This window comes from Peromyscus leucopus, chromosome 9, assembly GCF_004664715.2.
Source record: "Peromyscus leucopus breed LL Stock chromosome 9, UCI_PerLeu_2.1, whole genome shotgun sequence".
Taxonomy (NCBI): domain Eukaryota; kingdom Metazoa; phylum Chordata; class Mammalia; order Rodentia; family Cricetidae; genus Peromyscus; species Peromyscus leucopus.
The window spans coordinates 48,075,581-48,095,765 of NC_051070.1; the positions used below are offsets into that span (position 1 = coordinate 48,075,581).

Here is a 20,185-nt window from a genome sequence, read left to right on the forward strand (position 1 = left end):
ATATAGTTCCAACTTTTATCCTATGCTTACACACACACACACACACACACACACACACACACACACACACACACACACACAAATTAGAGAGAGACAGACAGACATACGGAGACAGAGAGAGGCACCCTAGGTGAATGAGTGTGTGAAGATGGTCTATGTCAACAAAGGCAGCCATGGGGCAGTGACACCAAAGGACAGAAGTAGGTGGCCCAATCTGATAGACAACCCAGGGGTGGTTGAAGATGAAGGAAGAGGGAGAGCTTGGACTTCAGATAATAAGGCATTTTGATACGTTAAGGGGTATTGAAAAGAATTTGGGTGCAACTGTTGGTATAGCCTTGTGTCAATCATATTTATTAAGTGAGACCTGAGCTTTCACTATATTGTCTCAAAATCCTTTTCATGCTTTTATATGACATATCACACTGTTATTTGGCAACTACTTAATAGTTAGTTCTCCAAGGACTGCCTTGCCAGGCCACATTAGCCAAGTAGCTTCTCTCAGCTACAATAATTCTCAAACCTAAAAATCCATTTTATTTTCTTGAAATCACTGAGGGAAATTGTACTTTATTTTACCATTTGTTTGCATCAGAAGTTGGCAAGGCTTTTTTTGTTTTTCTGAAAAAGGCAGGATAGGAAATCATTTATGTTTTGTGAGCCATCTGGTCTCTGTTGCAATTATCTGGGCTGCCATGAAAGCTGCCATAGATAATATGCAAATTAATGAGCACGGCTGTGTTCCAATAAAACTATTCATGGAAACAAGTATGAATTTCATATCATTTTGATGTGTCAAAATTTAATTATTTTCACACTTTTTTCAAATATTTAAAAAGCAGGAAAACCATTCTTAGTTCAAAGGCTATGAAAATATGTCGTGACCTAGGCATGGCCATTGAGTTACAGTTTGCTGACATTTGTTTACATGTTTGTTGTCTATTCTTATCCCATTTTCTGTGTAGAAGTTTTCTCTAGATACTACATTCCAGCTGTGTGTCCTAGGGTTCCAGCTTCCCTAAGCTATCACCCATGCTGGGGTGGGCTTTGGTCATGTTGTGGCCATTGAGTCATTTCTACTCCTGTAAGGAACCCCTTAGCCATATTTCTGTAAGCAACCCCCAAACTCTTGGGTTCACCAGACTGGACAAAGATGTCATCTCTACATTGATCTGTTGTCAGTTTCCCTATCTAGAGTGAGTAGACATGTGTTCCTACTTCCCCAGAAATTGTGTCACATGACACCCATCTATCCTCTGGCTGTAGAAGAACAGAATCAATGTTTGCCGCCTATGCAGGAGTTTCCTCAATGAATGCTTTCAGCAGAAATGGGTCAGAAACATTTGCTGAGTTTGCCACACTCAAGCTCTCACTCTGAGTCAGGAAACAGGCTATCACTAAACAGCATGCAAGGTAAATGGAATCTTCTAGATTTACATATCACATGATAGCTGTGGCCTTTTCTTCTTTACGTAATTAGTGTGATCACTAGTTACGTAACCCCCGCTCTATAGTAATAAGCTTCCCGTCTTAAATGCCACTTTGGCTTCTTTTGTTGTCTAAACCTAAACAAGAAAACTGAGTGGGTGCCTCTGTTGTGCCCCACGGTCTAAGCTCTCAGGAAGAAACACTGAGGACTGGCCGCAGATCCAATGTGGTTGTCCAGTGTACCTAAGGCCTTGGTGTCATCTCCAGCAGGAGGAAAGGGAGAAGGAAAGAAAGATGGGCTGAGGGAAAGAGGAGGAATACTTACATAGACTTTCTGAGCCACTGCCATATGTGTACTTGGTGTTTTTATTAATGATTTCAATCGCATGCGCTGCTTCACTGGCTACGAGAGACTAGAAGCAGTCGGAGAGAGATGCTGGTCAGTTTGCAACCTTGAAACAGGAGAGATTGACCTTTCTAAACAATCATAATCACATTCATTGAATCCAAGTGTGTGTATATGTGTTATACATATATGTACATATATATATATATATATATATATATAACACATATATAAAGCCTGGATTTATCCAAAATGTAAATTAAAAAGAATACATTAACTTAAAAATGTTTTCCTCCTATGGCAATCACAACTAAGTAGCTTAAGGAAAAAAAACCTCTGCCAATACATTGAATGTTTTTTTTTTTTAATTTGCATTTTAAAAACCTGACATAGCTTTTCAGGAATTAATTATGTAAAATGAACTAGATATTTATAATACTGGCAGCTATCCCATTTCTAGACAAAACGATCACCAGACTCTGAATTCCACCTCTCTAAAGTGCACACACGCACCCGCTGTATGCATAATTTGCTTCTCACAAACTCTGTTGTGTATGTGTCTAACGACTCCCAAAGACTCATCGAATGATGGGCCATGCCCCCCGATATGAAGCAAGTTCCACTACATGTGATCCCAACTCCTAGAAATGGTTTCTGAAGTTCCCACTTAACACTTAGCTTTTCTAAAATTGGAGTTGGCATCATGGTGCTTTCAGTTGCTTGAGGACCCAGACGCCTATCCATGGCTATTGTGTTGTGCCAGTTTTTTGTGAAAAAAAAAAAAAAAAAAAAAAGGTTTTAGGCGCCAATGGGATGACTATGGGTACATAAAGGTGCTTGCTGCCAAGTCTGACGACCTGAGTTTAGTCCCTGGGACCCCCATGATGAAAGGAGAGAACCAACTCCTGAAAGTTGTCCTCTGACCTCCACATGTATACTTTCACATATGCGCAGCGCGCGCGCATGCGCGCGCACACACACACACACACACACACACACACACAATAAATGTAAGGAAAAAATTAAAAATAAGCTTGTGGGGGCTGGGGAAATGGATCAGCAGTTTAGAGCAACTGGCTTCTCTTACAGAGGACCAAGGTTTGATTCCCAGCACCCACAGGCAGCTCAGTACTCTCTAACTCCAGCCCTAGATAGAGGCTCCAGTGCATTTTCCTTGCTTCCTCAAGCACTGCGTGCACATAGTTCACAGACACACGTGCAGACAAAACACCCACACCCATAAAATAAGATGGAAAAACTCTTCAATGGAACTTCATTCTCCTCATAATAAAATACAGATTGGCGTTCAAACACCTTCACAAGCTAACTTCCTCTTCTTACTTGTGGCCCCCACAGTCCCCTGAGTACATTCCTGTGGGAAACACCGTCTCCTCTGCGCAGAAGGTCCTCCCTTGCCCATAGAAATCTCTCAGTGCCTGGTTGCAATGGCATCTGCCCCTTGACATCAATCAACTTTATTATTCTTGTTTCTTCGCCCCTTAGTGAACAATAGTTTGTCACGAATGGGGCTCATTTTACCCTCTTCCTTTCCTGGCATCCCAGGCCATGGTGACTTCTGCCATTGTTGTGCTTATGTGGTAATGAGGATGCATCGTCTATGAGTACAGCCGTCTGTGGTACCCACTTTGGACCAGCTCTCTAATCATATGGAATTATCCTTAATTGCAGGGCTTACCTAATGCTTCTTTGAATATTGACAGAATACAGAATTTTACCCATAATAAGTAGTTGTACTGATAGCAACCACCAAATAAGGCAAAATGAGACCAATTCTACACTTAAATCATGGCAAATGTCCTTTTATTTCTCTATACACAGTGCTACTAAATAAACTAATAAAAATAAAAAATGATAAACATGTCTTTAAAATGTTTCCTTTGAGAATTAAAAAGAGCATAAATATTAAGTATGTTTTTGTTTCAAACAAGCTATTTTCAGAAAATGCAAAAAAAAGCATTTGTCATAAGTAATACCTGCCCAGGTATATAAACATAGCCTACTCAATGCAGGGATACTTTACTCTGGTAAGAGAGCCAGGGAACAAAGAGCGATAAGCACAATCCACTAGAGAGAGATCAGGCTTTGCCCATGCCAGGGCACCGCCACTGTCTGGGAAGCACCTGGGACAAGGGCTTGACTAAGTCTGGGTATAACCCACGGAGAGTCCTGTATCTTTCTTTCTTTCTTTCTTTCTTTTTTTTTTTTTTGTTTTTTTCCAGACAGGGTTTCTCTGTGTAGCTTTGTGCCTTTCCTGGAACTTGGTAGCCCAGGCTGGCCTCGAACTCACAGAGATCCGCCTGCCTCTGCCTCCCGAGTGCTGGGATTAAAGGCGTGCGCCACCACCACCTGGCTATGAGCCCTGTATCTTTTACTGTCAATGCCAACAGAGCACCTAGGACCAAAAAGTTGTAAGAAGATAGCGGACTGTGGGGGCCTTCCTTGACTGTCCTGTGTTGTGCGCTACATTCCAAGCAGGTCTGTCTTGGTGTAGACACTGATGGTTCCTGGGTAGCACCAACCCTTGGGGGTTGGAAAGGGCAGTCCAGAAATAGTTCTCACTGCTGGCACCCAAATGAGTGAGGGGCTTGGAGTTAGCCAGAGGCAAGCTGGCCTAGGAAGTGGGTGACCACCATGGAGGTCAAGTGGAACAGCGCCCTCCTGGCCTCTCCATAGTAACAAGGAAGCCGTTCCCTGAGAACGGAGTTCCTGTCCTCAGCTTAACAGCAATCCTTGGAATCCTCTTAGGGCCCCAAGCTGATCCCTGGCAGAGTTAGAGGGTAGAGGAAAACACCTACCTATTGTTCCCTAAAGGAAAAGCATTTTCCTACCTTTTTTGATTCTTGGACAGAATATTGTTTTATTTCTAAAATGCTTATAATGAAATTCACAAGTAGTGCTTACCAGTTCCTCATGGTCCCTGCTTTTGCTTCTGTTATAGGAATAGGGGAACAGTATTTGTTGGGAGTATGAGTGCATGGTGATGTAAGCTTTAATGTGGTTGATGTTTCTCCTCAGGAAGTCAGCCACCGCCTTCACTTCTGGCTCCGACTCAGGATAAAGTCCACAGTAGGTTTCAGAGCAGGAGGAACTTGATGCACCTTCCTCTGTAGTAAAATCGTTAATGAGATGTTATTAGAAGTTGTGTGTCCTGTGCTTTGTGATTCATTCACCTTAAATCTACAGTGCAGCAAATGCAGAAAAATGGACAAGGGAAGGCTCTGTAAAGAACGTATTTTTGATATCCAGTAAATGTCATCTGTGTTTCTTTTGAAATCAAGTATTTACATCAGGCTTGCTAAGGCCATTCTAGGTGGGTCTCTCTGAATGCCTGGGGGCAGCCATCTTGGATCCTGAAAACACAACCAGGAAGGTCTCAGCTATTAACTTGTTTCCAAGCTTTTGATAAAATGAGGGAAAATAAACTGAATTTCCTTAGTCACTATAGATGCATTTTTCCGATGTTAACAGCTTAAAAATCAGCATAATTCATTAAAAAAAAAGAACCCTCAACCAGAGTAAGACCATGGAAATAAGTCTCCAGATCTAATTTACAGTTAGATACATGGGCTATGACTTAAAATGTGACCATGATATTTGGTACCAGAGTAAGCTTTATTAATTCATTGAAGCTTTATTAACTTGTTAATTCATTTATTAATCCATTTAATTAATTCATAATGTGTGTCCCTGTGTATGGTAGCCTGATATGATGGCTTTCCTTTGTTGTCAGCTTGACAACATTTAGAGTTAACTAAAACCCAAGGGGCTGGGTACACCTGTGAGGGATTTTTCTTAACAATTATTTGAAGTGGAGTGTATATATACATACATATACATATATACATAAATATACATATGTTCACACATACACATATATTATACAGTCATCCTTTTTTTCATTCTATCAGTTAAGTTCCTCTAGAGAACTCTGACTAATACACCTGCCTTTCAGTATTTCTCCTCATGTCTCTAATTCACAGGACTGAAGCCTCAGAGAGCCACATTGTACCCAAGCCATGTGTATATATTCTCAATATGGAGACTGAAGGTCATTGTATAATTTAGGGCCTTGTTTGTAGTTTCTTACAGGGTCATGCTGTGTGGCCCAGTCTGACCTTGAACCCTGCTATCTGCCTGCCTCAGTCCAGGAGTGCTGGAGTTACAGATGTACACCATTCATTCTTGGCCCATAGCTGCTTCTTAATGGGAAGTACGATGAACTATAATGTTGGGTGCAGTGGGAAGAAAGGGTGAGCTTACATCCGCCTCCCTGAGAACTGATTGTTTCCACGACCCAAGTCCATCTTCACCGAGCACCTCAGCTCATTCCAACCAAAGGATGACAAACTCCCACTGTGCCTGTCTTTGCTCTTTGCGTCACCTTTTAGATTGTTATTACTTCTCAGTATTTTATGTTATTCATGAAAGGATGAACTTGTTAAGAAAGACAATAGCTAACACAAAAGAAAATGTTTCTACAAAAACGAACATTTATCTGCACAATTGAAAACGAGAGGGTGTCCCCTACCCTAGTCTTTGATGTCCTGAGGATGAACATGACATGTTAAAGCAAGATCTCTGATAATGCCCTTCCTAGTCTGAGATAGCTTTTTGTTTTTAACTTAGAAACTAGGAGAGACCTTTAAAAACTGGTCCTGGTTGAGTCCTCAGCCTTAAGTGGATCATCTCTATCAGTTCCTGCAAGGAACAGGAAATACTGAGAAAGAGGCAGGAAAGAGAATGAAGCATGGGAGAGCCAAAGGAGTCTGAGGAGAGCTTGGGAGCACTGTCATCTGAGCACGACATGGCGCTGCACCAGGAACTCACAGCAGCTGCGGTTCGCTGTACTCACTTGGACAAGACCAGACCAGTCAAAATGCTAGCGTGGATATGGCCAGAGCTCACCAGGCCCATTTCCTAGAAGAGGGGCCATTTGCAATTGATGGTTGCTGGGAGAAGGTTGCCGTTTTTCTTTGTGGATGTGGTCACTGGACTCAGTGAACTAGGAGGGAGAGGAGGAGAAGGGGGGAGGAGAGAAGAAGAAGGGGAGGAAGAAGAAGAGGAGGGATAACTAAGATGGGAGAGGCACGTATTTAGGGCAGTTTGGGGAGAGTGAGAAGGGGAGATGAAGATGGATACAATCAAGCTACATCGTCTATATGTGAAAGATTATCAAAGAATAAGTAAGAATTAACTGGTTCAATTTCCTTATTTAAAGATGAGCCCGCAGCAGCCAGGGAGAGATTGAAGCGGTTTGTTGGCTCCAGTCCACAGTCACAGCATTATATTTACTTCAGAGGTTCGTTATTAGATCATTCCTGTTTCAGACACACCTCCCCGTAATTGCTTTGAGTTCACGGGCATCTCTCACCATTTTCATGAAGAGACCATCAAGCAAGCGCTTACCACACCAGTGTTTGGAAGCGAAGTTCCTGTTCAGGTCTGTGCCCACACATCGGTTGTTCTTGTGGACAGAACGGTTCTTTCTCCACATTCGGTTCTAAAGGAACCAGAGGGGGGCAGGTTATCAAGCTGGACCATCTGCCACGGTCCTCTCACACAGCCCCATCTCCATCCAGGCCCCAGTCACACTCGAACTGTTAGCTTGAGCCAAATAAAAAATGATAACATCTCATGGATTTTGACTATACACGTATGAAAACTCATTTGTTTCCACTAAGCTGCTCACTGGCCTTCTTATTTAGCCCCGCCTCCTTTAAATTACTCTCATGTGCAAGCTCATTTTGAACTCCTTCAAAGAAAAGTATAATAGCGTGTATCTCAGATTGAAACTATGAGCCGGCCAGGCGTTTTAGTGTTCTCTCTATTCTCTCCACACTGTGCCTTTTTGGGTTGGGATGGGTTGACCGTTGGGTTGGTTACACTGCACAGGCTGGCATACAGAACATTATTTAGTTGAAACTGACCTCAAACTCCCAGTGATCCTCCTGCCTCAGCTTCCTAGCTGCTGGGATTACAAGCATGAGCCACTGCTACAACAATGAGCTTTTATTTTTTAAGAGTTTCTTATTTCTGAGATGTACGATGATGTGTTTATTAATAAAATGATGGTACAGTGTCTTGGATTTTCTTTAAAATAGTATTGACAGGACATAAATGAAACACAGTGGGCCTTGAGCTGCGGGGTGGCTTGGGTCTGTAACATTCCCTGAAAGCCCAGGCGTTACAGGCTTGGCTGCTAGCCTACAGCATTATTGGGAAGAAGTGGGTTCCAGCAGAAGAAACTGAGCCCGCTGCAGGATGTGTCCTTGCAGGGGGCATTGGCTCGCCCCCCCCTCCCCCGTGCACGCCGCACCCACACCCGTCTCATTCTTGGCTTCCCAGCCGTCATTGCATGAGCACTTTTTGCTTTATCATGTGCTCCCTGCCATGACCTCTTGTCACAAGCCTCATTGACTGAAGTTCCTGAAACTCTGGATCAAAACCAACCTTCCTTCCTTCTAAGATTTTACTCTCGGGCATTTTGTCACAGCAGCAGAAAGCCAATCATCACTGAGGCGGTGAGTCGATGTCTAGTGTATTGTTGTTATGCAATTACATCTGTTTTTATGGATGTTTGAAATTTCCCATAATGGAATACTTTTTTCATAGCAAAATCTCGTCACCAAGGTCCAGGATTCCATGAACCCTGCATCTCTGTATGCCCCCAAACGGGTGTGTTCTGCTTCCTTGGCTTTCACCCACCGTTTTCCATGTGTAGTCGTAGCCATCCACGTTCATCACTGGCATGACGTAGAAATCCACGTGCCTCAGGAGATTGGTATACAGCTTTTCTTTCCCATAGAACTGGGTGACCTGCGCGTTAAACCAAGGAGTTTAGTGTCTCATTTTGGGCCCTTCTAAGCTTTGTCTTGGTTTTAAATGAGTTTCCCTCTCTTAGGAACAGTTGTTTGACAGCTTTTGATGTGTAGATTTAATTTGCAAGAAGAGTAACAGTTTCTTTCCTTTTTTTTTTTTAAATTGGGTCTTGGGTAAATTTATTTTCAAATACTAATGAAACTGTAAACAAACAAAAATAATTGATTGTAATACAAATTGACTGCTGTAACACTTGGGGATTTTTGTGTCTTACAGCCCCCTCACTGCTTTATTGTTTTCAAAGGACTTGAGATTTTTTTCATTGAGAACCAATAACAGCTACTTAACTACAGCTGGGCTTCTGTTGACTCCCGGCAGCTTTGAAAACCTTCTCTTCGCGTCCCCACATTCTGCTCTTCTTACTTCCCTATGCCTGTGTATGGCAGGCGATTTCTCCTTGCCTCACTCACACATTCCCCTGGACATAGTATCCTTGTTCACAGAGCTACTCTGCTGCCTGCCCTCATCTGCCGTCTCCCTCCCGTAACAGAGATCTGCATTTCTATCACAATTCCTTCTGAAATCTCAGAACATTTTGTTGTGAATACCAGTTCCTTAAAGTAACTGAACTTTGGGCACTCTGATATCACATGGGTCAACAGAGACCTTCCTATTTAATGATGGCAAAAAAATTGAACCACCCATTTCTAAATTCTCCTTCAAACACCAAGAAAGGATACCCTTTAAACCCATAAAGTTTACAACAAAGATTTTTTAAAAAAACAAAAACTCAATATAGTTCCCCTCCTTTCCAATAATCCATAGTAACCAGAGCTCTTCCTAATCTTGTTTCAAATCAGTGGTTCTCAACCTATGGGTCTAGACCCCTTAGCGAGTTGAACAACCCTCTCACAAGAGCTGCCTAAGGCCATCAGAAAACACAGTTTACATTATGATTCATAGCAGTAGCAAAATTATAGTTATGAAGTAGCAACAAAAGTAATTTTGTGGCTGGGGTGGGGGTCACCACATGAGGAACTGTATTAAAGGGTCACAGCTTTAGGAAGGCTGAGAACCATTGTTTTAGACCCAGACTTAATTAGACGATGATCTAACAGTCCTTCGAACTGGTCATAAATTTGTCTCCAGTTCCTTTCCCTCACATTTTGTCACGTGGCTGTAACACCGCTGGCAGTCTTCAGAGGACTTGCTCTGGGTTGCCGATACTCATCATCCGCCCCTCAGTCCTCCCCTGTTATCTCACACCAGCTTAGAGGTGCATCTTTCAGCCTGGTCCAAGGACATCCACAGAGGTCACTCCCAAATGATCAAAAACACAGGCAGCAGAACCTCAAAGAAGGTTCTCTATCTGGTTAAATCACTTCACCTAGAAAGCTTTGGTTTGACATTGCCATACTGCAACAGCATTGATACATTTTAGTTTGGGTAGAATTGTTTGTTGTCTTAAATACAAATCAAAAGGTATTGATAAGAAACAGGTTTTCCCTCATTATTAACTTTTACAAGTTTCTTTTAAATCATACTTCAGGGCTGGGAGAGATGGCTCAACACTTCAGATCATAAACCAGGGTCTGATGTGTAGCACCCTTATCAGGTGGTCCACAGCTACTACAACTCCAGCCCCCAAAGCATCTGGCACTTCTGGCCTCTATGGGCACCTGCACACACACACACACACACACACACACACAGAGAGAGAGAGAGAGAGAGAGAGAGAGAGAGAGAGAGAGAGAGAGGACCCTGATAGATTATCCAATCCCAGGTAGTCCTATTCCTAAACATGTATACATATGAGCAACACTAAATGAACTCAGTAGGTTGTATTTATAGGTGCGTGTGCGTGCGTGTGTGTGTGTGTGTGTGTGTGTGTGTGCATGTGTGTGTGTGACAATAATGATTAAAGAATAAAGGGCTATGAAGTTGAGAAGGAGTAGAGGAAGAGGCACAGAAGGAGCTTGGAAATGATGCCAATACAATACTAATATAAGAAAGCTTCAAAAAATAAAATATATTTGTACAATTGTGCTGTGCAATAGTATCAACATCCTCTCACACACTTCCTATGCCTTTATCTCTGTAGGAAGGAGAATCCCAGAAGCAGAATGGCTGCTTAGAAGTACATCACTTAGATATTAATTGTTGCTGCCAGGTTGATTTCTATAAAGAGTCAGTGAGTAAATGATGTATTCCCACCAGCAGTGTGCATGCCCATTTCCTGTAACAATGTCATCGTTTTTAAGTTGTACCAATCTGAAAACTTTAGACCTTAATTTTAACTGCCATATTAGAAAGTTTAATTCTCTTTTCAGAGATTTCTTGGCCCATCTGATTTGCCAATTTATGTGCTTGACCCACTTTTCTACTGAATTACTTATTCTCTTATTCAATTGCTTGTAGGACTCCTATTTATGTTATAATAATTCAGCTTCTGTGCAAATACTTTCCTAAATCCATTCATTGCTTATCAGATTTGTTTACAGTATTCATACTATACAAATAATAAGATGTTTATGTAGTAAAAATGAGAAATAATAAAATAGTAGCTAAAAGCAATAAGAATAGAAAACACTATTTAACCGCATCTACATCTTTACCTTTAAATAGTTAAAATGCCAGACCAACATTTCTATATAATGACTCCGTGAGTCATGCCACAGTTGCTTGCCAAAATAAAACAGAAAAGGATAGAAGAAAGAAGCAAGTATTTTCTTAAATCTTCAGTGTAAGAAATAAAAGCTTAATGAAAAGGAGAATTTGCATTTGAGGAAAAAAATTCTTTGAAGTAGTTCAGTGACAAGTTAAATACATTTCCTGCTACAAATTTGTGAATTATGTTGATGTCATTTTCCAGGAGGAACGTAGTATTCATTGTTAAAACAGTAACAGAAGAGCCTATTACTTTCAAAGTAATAAAGCACGCATCATTTTAATGTTCATGGTGTTTTTTAATGTAATTTATTTATTTTTACTTTATGAGCATTGATTCATGTTTTGCCTACATGAGTGTCTGTGTGAGGGTGTCAAATCCCCTGGAACTGGAGTTACAGACAGTTGTGATCTGCCATGTGGGTGTTGGGAATTGAACCTGGGTCCTCTGGAAGAGCAGCCAGTACTCTTAACTGCTAACCCATCTCTCCAGCCCCCAGTGTTTCTTATTTTGGTAAATGTGGCATGATGGGGTTCTTCATTGCTTCACCCTCCTTTATCATTGATTGAGTCTATAACCGTCTTCCGGCAAAGCTGGACCCTGAGAGATATTCATTGTTAGCCCTTGGATTTCTTTTTCCCACAATGAAGGACCCAGAGAGATGGAGTGAGGATGGTTTGGAACAGGCCTGGGTTCCTGGTCCAAGCACCACCATGTGCCTCTGAATCAGCCTTTAATAGATTTACTAAGACTTAACTGACATACCAGAAATTTGATGTTTTAAAGGTGAAACTCAGTGGTCCTTGATATTTTCACGGGACAGTGTAAATGTCGCCACTCTCTGATTTCAGAGCCTCCATGACAGTCACTCCGATTCCACCTCCCTTCGCATCCCTAGACTCCGACCACAGCCAATCTTTCCGCCGCCCCCCCCCTTTAAGATTACTTGTTTGAATTTTACATGTACAGGGGGTGTTTTGGCTCCATGAATGTCTGTGTGCCATGTGTTTGCCTGGTGCCCTTGGGGGTCAGAAGAGGGGGTTGGGCCCCTTGGAACTAGAGTAACAGACAGTTGTGAGCTGCCATATGGGCGCTGAGAATTGATCCCAAGTCTTCTGGAAGAGCAGCCAGTGCTCTTAACTGCAGAGCCATCTCTCCGGCCGCTAAGCTTCCTGTCTTTGTGGGTCTGCCTATTATTGAGATGTATAGCTTTTGTGTTCAGCATCTTTGGCAGTATAATGCTCTGCAATAGCATGAGTTAGAATCCCGCTCCTTTGCAGTGCTGAATTTCATTGTAGAGAGCCACCATATTTCCTTCCTCCACTCCTAAGTGGTCGGGCATTGGTACTGTTTTCCCCTTCTGACTATTGTGAATGCAGTTGTTGAAAACATTTGTAAGTGCGTGTGTGTTTCATTGTCTTAGGGAGATACCTAGGAGTGGAATGGCTGAGTCATATGGCAATTCTATGTTTAACCTGTTTGACATTTTATTTATTTACATTACTCAGATTTCAAATGATTCTCTGGTGTTGATTTGAGAAGAGTGTCTCATCTAATAAATCATTGCTATAGCAAGCATGGTATTTATGTCTAGTGAATGAATTGCTTTTAATGAGGTAGATAGTTGAAGGAATTGTACCTGGCACACAATAGACAACAGTTTAATATTTGCTGGAAGTAGGATTTTCCAAGAAGAAAAGTAGCACAAGTGAAATCACAGTGATGCTGTAAGGAGAAGAGGACAGAAGACTGGAAGATGGAAGACGAGGCCAAGCTGATTCCTGTCTGCTGGGCTGTGATGGATGAAGACTCTGCTCTTCATCCCGATGCTTTCTCTCCTACGTGTCCTAAATAACAAAGCTACCAAAGCATCAGCCAATAACCATCTCATAGAGAATAAAGTAACATAAAAACCTTTCATATGCCATGCATTTTTCATAGCCACACCTACCATGATTAGAGATACAGGAAAGAGATGTCACCATCTTTTTATCAATCTCTGTACATATTCAGATAATTCAGAACGCAGCCAATAACAATGACATACTTGGCCCAATAGTAGGTACCATTTAGGCATGCTTGTACTTCAAAACCCAATTCAGTGATTTAAATTTCAAATTCCATGAGGGATTTAGGGCACTGGTTAAGGAACCAAACAATACACTGAATCATGGGAACACCAAAAACAGTACCATACAGCCCTATGGCTAGAAAAGAGTTGCAGCAATTCAATTCTATAATTATTATGATAAATAGTATAGGATGTACAAATGACTGAAAAGGATGAGGATGAATTCTGGAGGTGTTTGAAGTTGAAACTTCTGAATGTCACATCAATGGAGCAGAGAATTTAGGATTCAGGTGACTGAGAAGTTTTTAATATGATAATGGAGAACCTAAAGGGAGAGAGGGAGAGAGAGAGAGAGAGAGAGAGAGAGAGAGAGAGAGAGAGAGAGAGAGAGCTCAGAAGAGCTGATGAATTAGAAACACACATCTTCAAGCCAAGAGATCTAGTTGGGTTTTCTGAAAGTGTGTTTTCTAAACAGCTGCAAGACTGAGGAAAGCTGAAGAGGAAACGAGGAAGCCATGTTTAGTGGCTCCTGGCTTCTCGCGGTGGTTCTCTGGGGGTGGGGGTGGGAAAACACAATGTCTGACGTTGTTCAGAGGACAGCCACAGGAGAGATCCACTGAGCCAGAAATAATGCTCGACGTAGTAATGCCGATGTCAAGGCAGTGAGACTCTCACCTGGTCGATGGATCTCACACAGGAGCATTAACTTTAGTCAGAATGGTGGAAAGGACTGCTGGGGGAGTAAAGAACCACAAAGTAGGTCCCGAGGGTTGATCCAGAGGCCAGTGGATGAAAAGAAGCAGAAAAGATGGGAGAGTGCAGCCATATTATGAAATCTGAGGAAGAGACAGAAAGAGACCAGTGGTATCAGGATGCAGACTATGAATGCGGTCCTCCAGGCCTCTTGGCACATGGTGAGGTGCTGGATGGAGCTCCCAGGAGGCACTGTTCCTATGAAGGCATACATCAGATCAGGTGAGGAGAAGCAGGAAAATGATGAGGATGGAAGGGCCAATTTTGTGGGCAATTAGGGGAGAGTTTTCCAGGGTAAAGTTGCAGGTCGAAGAGCGAGTTGTTGGAGAAAGTGCTGAGTGAGGTGTGGTGCTCAGTGTGTATTTACTGGGCTACTGTGATGACCAGACCATGAGCTGGGGCTCGGCTGTGGTGATGTAGGTACGGACACACCAGTCTCAGCTTCTACTTTTGCAGAAATAGAAGGGATCCAGCTTGGCCCCTGAGAATTAGTGAGAAACAGAGAGAGGGGCATGACCAACCCTGAGCTTCTTAAAGTGAGTTAATACCATTATTGAGGGTGGACTATATGGGTTTTCCAATACTTATTAAGATCTAGGAGGGAGTAAAAGACTTAAGAGCAAAGGTTTCAATTCATCTTTGACTCAGGTAACTTTTAAAGGTAGAATCTACCCAGGCAAAACATATTTTGAACCTAGGGCCATTGGAATAATTAACCACTGAGTTACAGTCCCAACCCCATTCAAACTATTTGAAAGTATTTGGATTGACTTTTCCTCCAGCAGTGGTTTGAAATATTTTAAGAGTCAGTGACCTGCGTTAGTTGTAGGCAGATGAGGCTTGAATGCTCACTCGCTCAGTGGGAATTACTGACATGATTATTGACTTGAGTAAAAAAGTATCTACTGAGTACCACTAAGCTAAAATACTTGATGGTAAAATCCTCAAGCCATAGTCTGTTCCCTATCTCTCCAGAGTTTAGGTTCTCATGGATGGCTTACGAATATTTGTAGAATAAATAAAATAGTCTTACAAAGAGTCAGCAAACGGGTAAAGGGTAGCTGGAAGAAAAGGCATTGTGTTGAGAAGGAAACATATTTGGGGAACTTTGCCAAATATGAACTGGTATTTCATTCTGGCCATTTTCAGCTTCAGAGATAGGTGAAAAATAAATGTTCTCCCTTTCCTTCTCCAGTAGCTGATGACCCCTTTATTAAAGCTATCCAGCTTGGGTAAGGTGCAAGGCAACCAAATGACTGCACTGATGAGGGATGGGTGAGTTGGAACCAAATCTCATGCAGTCCAGATTGTTTCAATGGTGGGTGAAAACTGTTCAGTAGGCTCAGGGATGCTGCAGTTCTGTGGGACAATGTTTTTTTTTTTTTAAGCTCTTTGAAACTCAGGAAGTTCTAAAAGGAGGCTTATTAAGAAGACTCAGGCAGTCGGGCAAAGGTGGTGCACACCTTTAATCACAGCTCTTGGGAAGCAGAAGCCAGCCTAGTCTACAAAGCAAGTTCCAGTACAGCCAGGGCTGCACTGAGAAACCCTATCTTGGAAAAAAACAAAAAAAAAAAAAAAAGAAGAAAAAAGAGGAGGAAGAAGAGGAGAAGGAGGAGCAGGAGGAGCAGGAGGAGAAGAAGACTCAAGCTGTAAACAACTCAGGAGTCTCAGGAAAATCCTGAAACTGACCAGACACACAAGGTCCCTCACTTGCCAAGTAGAAAGTAAGGCTCTCCGGGGAGACAGAAATCAGATGAACTACCTGGCTGATGATCAGACTAGCCAAGTCACCTACAAGGGACACTCTTCAACCTGTAGAGCTGCCTAAAAGTTATGCAGTGCACTCTAGGGTTCCGGCTTTCATGAGCTGTCAGTTGTGCGGGGGCAGGCTTTCAGTAATGACAGTTGCCTTTATGTCCTTTCTGCTCCCGGAAGTAACCCTTTACCCACAGTCTTGGAAGTAACCCCACTAAACCCGCTGGTCCTTGAGCAGTGTCCTTACGTAGGTCTGTGGTTGCTTCGATTTCTGGGTTGAGTGTACATTTTATTCACATCTCCCCAGGAACAGTCTCCCCTAAGACTCCTAACAAGCTCAGATTTATTGAAGAAGGGAAGATGTGAAGCAGGTGTTTGGTAAGAGAGATCTAACCAATGATGTCCTAATGTTCTGACTGATCTTTTTTCGTTATAGTCTTTGTGAGTAGTGTTATCAAAAAGGTATGTATTTTGAATTTTCCAGTACATGTCTCTTCCTATTAATCAGAATGGATGATACATATGCCCATTTCGTAGGATTTGAAGCATAATCTTACTGTTTTTACTCATTGTGGAGGCTGATAGCCCTCCTAATTATCACTTTTATGGCATACCCTTTGTCTTATATGTGGCTTTTTCTTAATGCCAATCCCTTCTTCAGGGACAGAATTCTTTATTATGACACAAGGAAAAGCATTATCTGATCTGTAAGTGTGTGCTTTATGTTCAGTTCCCAAGGGTGGGATTTAGCAAAAGATGTCCAGACAATACGAACCAAAATGATGAAGAAGAGGAGGAGGAGGAATACCAAACAAATAATTGCTTCAAATATTTTTTCTAGCCGGGGGCGGTGGTGGCGCACGCCTTTAATCCCAGCACTCCGGGAGGCAGAGCCAGGCAGATCTCTGTGAGTTCGAGGCCAGCCTGGGCTACCAAGTGAGTTCCAGGAAAGGCGCAAAGCTACACAGAGAAACCCTGTCTCGAAAAACCAAAAATATATATATATATATATTTTTTTTCTACTTTAGGAAGCTCATCACTTAATAGAATATTGTTACTTAATTATCATTCCGTATGAACATGACAGTTTCCCAAGCTCCACTTGTAAAACTTGAACCAAGAATTCCAGGTTGTGATGTGGGAAAATGCAGCTTAGTCATAACACAACTGAAACACTGGCCCATGGGAAGTACTTACGTAGCCTATGAACCACAAGCAGAAAGCAGGTGAGATCCACTCTCTGGCATGGATTCCACAGTCGATCCATATGGCATTTTTAGCTGTTTGTTTCTCTCCTGAAACCTACACACAACACAACACACACACACACACACACACACACACAAACAAACAAACAAACAAATAAATAAAAATAAATAAATATACAACACCAACAATATATCCCTATCTTGTCTTTTCCTTTACTCCATCCTTTAAATGGACTTACTGCATAGACACTGCTCTCTGTGTTACTTTGAAAGTTCTCAGAGCAAATTTAAAAGCTGGTGAGATGATGGGGGGATTGCTTAGGTCTGCTCTATGTGTGAATTGGGAATGAAGTTGAAGCCAGAACTCCTGCCTCTGCCCTACATAGGCATGCAGACAGAAAGAGAAGCGAAGAGCATTATTACAAGTGTGTCTTTACTCCCCGGAGGTAAGTGCTATTTGCTGGTGGGTAGTTGTATGCAGGAAGGTGTGGTGGTATTGTGTTCCCCAAAATATTGTGTACTCTAATAAATTTATCTGGGGTCAGAGAACAGACAGCCACTAGATACAAAGGCACTCACACCTTTAATCCTAGCATTCCAGAGATAGAAATCCCTCTGGATCTCTATGAGTTCAAGGCCACATTGGAAATAGCCAAGCATGGTGACACACGCCTTTAATCCCAGAAAGCCAGCCTTTAATCCCAGGGAGTGGTGGTAGAAAGCAGAAAGATATATAAGGCGTGAGGACCAGAAACTAGAGGATTTTGGCTGGTTAAGCATTCAGGCTTTTGAGCAGTAATTCAGCTGAGACCCATTCGGGATGAGGACTCAGAGGCCTCCTGTCTGAGGAGACAAGACCAGCTGAGGATCCGGCGAGGTGAGATAGCTGTGGCTTGTTCTGTCTCTCTGATCTACCAGCATGGACCCCAATAACTCGCCTCAGGTTTGATTTTATTAATAAGAACTTTTAAGATTCCTGCAACAGGAAGGACAGAGACTTTGGGAATATAAAAGCCCTCAAAATTTCTCCATGGAGTATACTTTTTATGCACTGCTATTTCTGTGCGTCACACCCAAAGGATGAACTATCACCAGTTGATTTGTAGACTGGTCCCATTAGATTGGGGACAGGGGCTTTGATCTGATGTACAGGGTGGAGGGTTAGCACAAGGTGTCAACTCTGTGGAGCAAGAAGAATCAGTTTTTACACGGTGACAACCTTTGACATCTGTAGATGGATTCTCGAGGTCAAGCCAGCCAAAAACCCAGCATGGATGGAGGCAACTGATGGTTGTTGAGGGAGGGAGAATAAGTTTTCTCCAGGGTTGAGGCCCCTGAAAGTCTACCATGCTCCAGTAGATGGTCCTATATATGTGCACATATGGGTGCATAAGTGAGGACAGAGACAGAGACAGAGACAGAGAGATAGAGACAGAGATATAACATGAAGCTGGGAGGGGAAGGGAGGAGAAATAGAGAGGAATTGAAGGGGAGGGGGTAAGGAGCGGCTTTGACCAAATATATGCACACATGAAATTATCAATGAAAAAGAATTCTCAAGAACATTTCCAAAATCAATCATGATTTATTTGATTTAAAACGTTTTTCCTTATTTTTGTGGGTGATGGGAATCGAATCTGGGTCCTCTGAGAGAGCAGCCAGCGCTCTTTACCACTGAGCCAACTCTACAGACCCCATAGATTTGATTCTTTGAAATTAGTTACAAAAATAAATTCAGGATATGGAGAAAAGGGAGAAGGATTATAAATTCAAATCAAGAAGCAAAGCGAGTGGATATTGTCATTTACATCCTCCTGGGAAGGTTTCTGTGCTGGCTGGTGTTATGTCAACTTGACACACAAACTAAAGTTATCTGAAAGAGGGCACCTCCATTGAGAGAATGCCTCTGTAAGATGCAGCTGTGAGGCATTTTCTTAATTAGTGATTGATGGGGGAGGTTCCAGCTCATTGTGGGTGGGGCCATCCCTGGGCTGGTGGTCCTGGGATCTATAAGAAAGCAGGTTGAGTAAGCCAGTAAGCAGCACTTCTCCATGGCCCCTACACCAGCTCCTGCCTCCAGGTTTCTGTCCTGTTTGAGTTCCTGCCCTGACTTCCTTCAATGATAAACAGCAATGTGGAAGTGTAAGTCAAATAAACCCTTTCCTTTCCAACTTGCTTTTTGGTCATGGTGTTTCATCACAGCAATAGAAACTCTAACTAAGTTGCCTTTCCTAATAGTAATATCTAAATAAAGGAAAAAGAAAAATGGCCACTAATAATCAAATCATCTAATCAAACAGATGTGGGTGATTCTATCTAGTCAGTGTCAGGAAAGTCCTTACTTGTCCAGGTTAGTTGCCTTACTTGATCATTCATTCACTCACTCTTTCATTCATTCATATTTGCATACTTCAGCTTTAGGGATAAATTGCCTGTTGGCTTGACACTGACAACATTGTGGGTCTGCAAACTCACACTGTGTGCACCTCCTCTGTTAAGTAAGAGTAAAACTTGATGCAACCAACCAGGATGGACGACTTTCCCCATGTGTTCATCCAGCTTCCAGACATCCAGTTGCAAGATGCACGCAAAACGAGAAAGTGTCATTGGTGGGCATGCATGACAGTTCCCGTGGAACTAACCTATTAGCTGACTGATTCGCTAAAGGAATCCATATGCCTCATCTCTGCCTTGATTCTGCCCTGGAAGTTCCTAGGAAGGACAGATTGAAACTGAGACATCCTGATTCAAAGTCTTGTCTTAGAGCACCTGCAAATGCTCACCTACTACAGGTAACCATGTACCAATTCTGCACCACTAAAAGCAAATATGTTTTTCTATTAATTACATTTCTGCAGAGCATTTCTTTCATTTTTTAAGGGAGAGAGTGTGGGAGAAAAACAGAACTACAGAATTGGAAAGGTGTAAGCACTAAATGTTATCATGGTCATGATGCCTATGGCTTTTCTAGAATTCACATTCATTGATCTTCCCTAAGCATAGGTTATTCAAAGAAGACACCTCGGCCAAGGCCATATTGCTCTCTCCTTTCTTTGGATATTGTTAATTACAAGGTTGAAAAGATGCCTTCCTAGAATGGTATTATAGATGGCAAT

General features: G+C 42.2%; 1 protein-coding gene across 1 annotated transcript in view; it reads right to left on the reverse strand.

Moving 5' to 3' along the window:
• The window catches only part of Cpb2 (carboxypeptidase B2), a 47,542-nt gene that overhangs the window by 2,823 nt on the left and 24,534 nt on the right, over positions 1-20,185 (reverse strand). The window contains exons 6-10 of the mRNA XM_028878181.2: positions 17,059-17,163; positions 8,501-8,611; positions 7,202-7,295; positions 4,697-4,899; positions 1,754-1,841 (exon numbers count right to left, since the gene is read on the reverse strand). Of these exons, the coding sequence (XP_028734014.1) occupies positions 1,754-1,841; positions 4,697-4,899; positions 7,202-7,295; positions 8,501-8,611; positions 17,059-17,163 (601 nt within the window). The remainder of the gene's footprint in view (positions 1-1,753; positions 1,842-4,696; positions 4,900-7,201; positions 7,296-8,500; positions 8,612-17,058; positions 17,164-20,185) is intronic.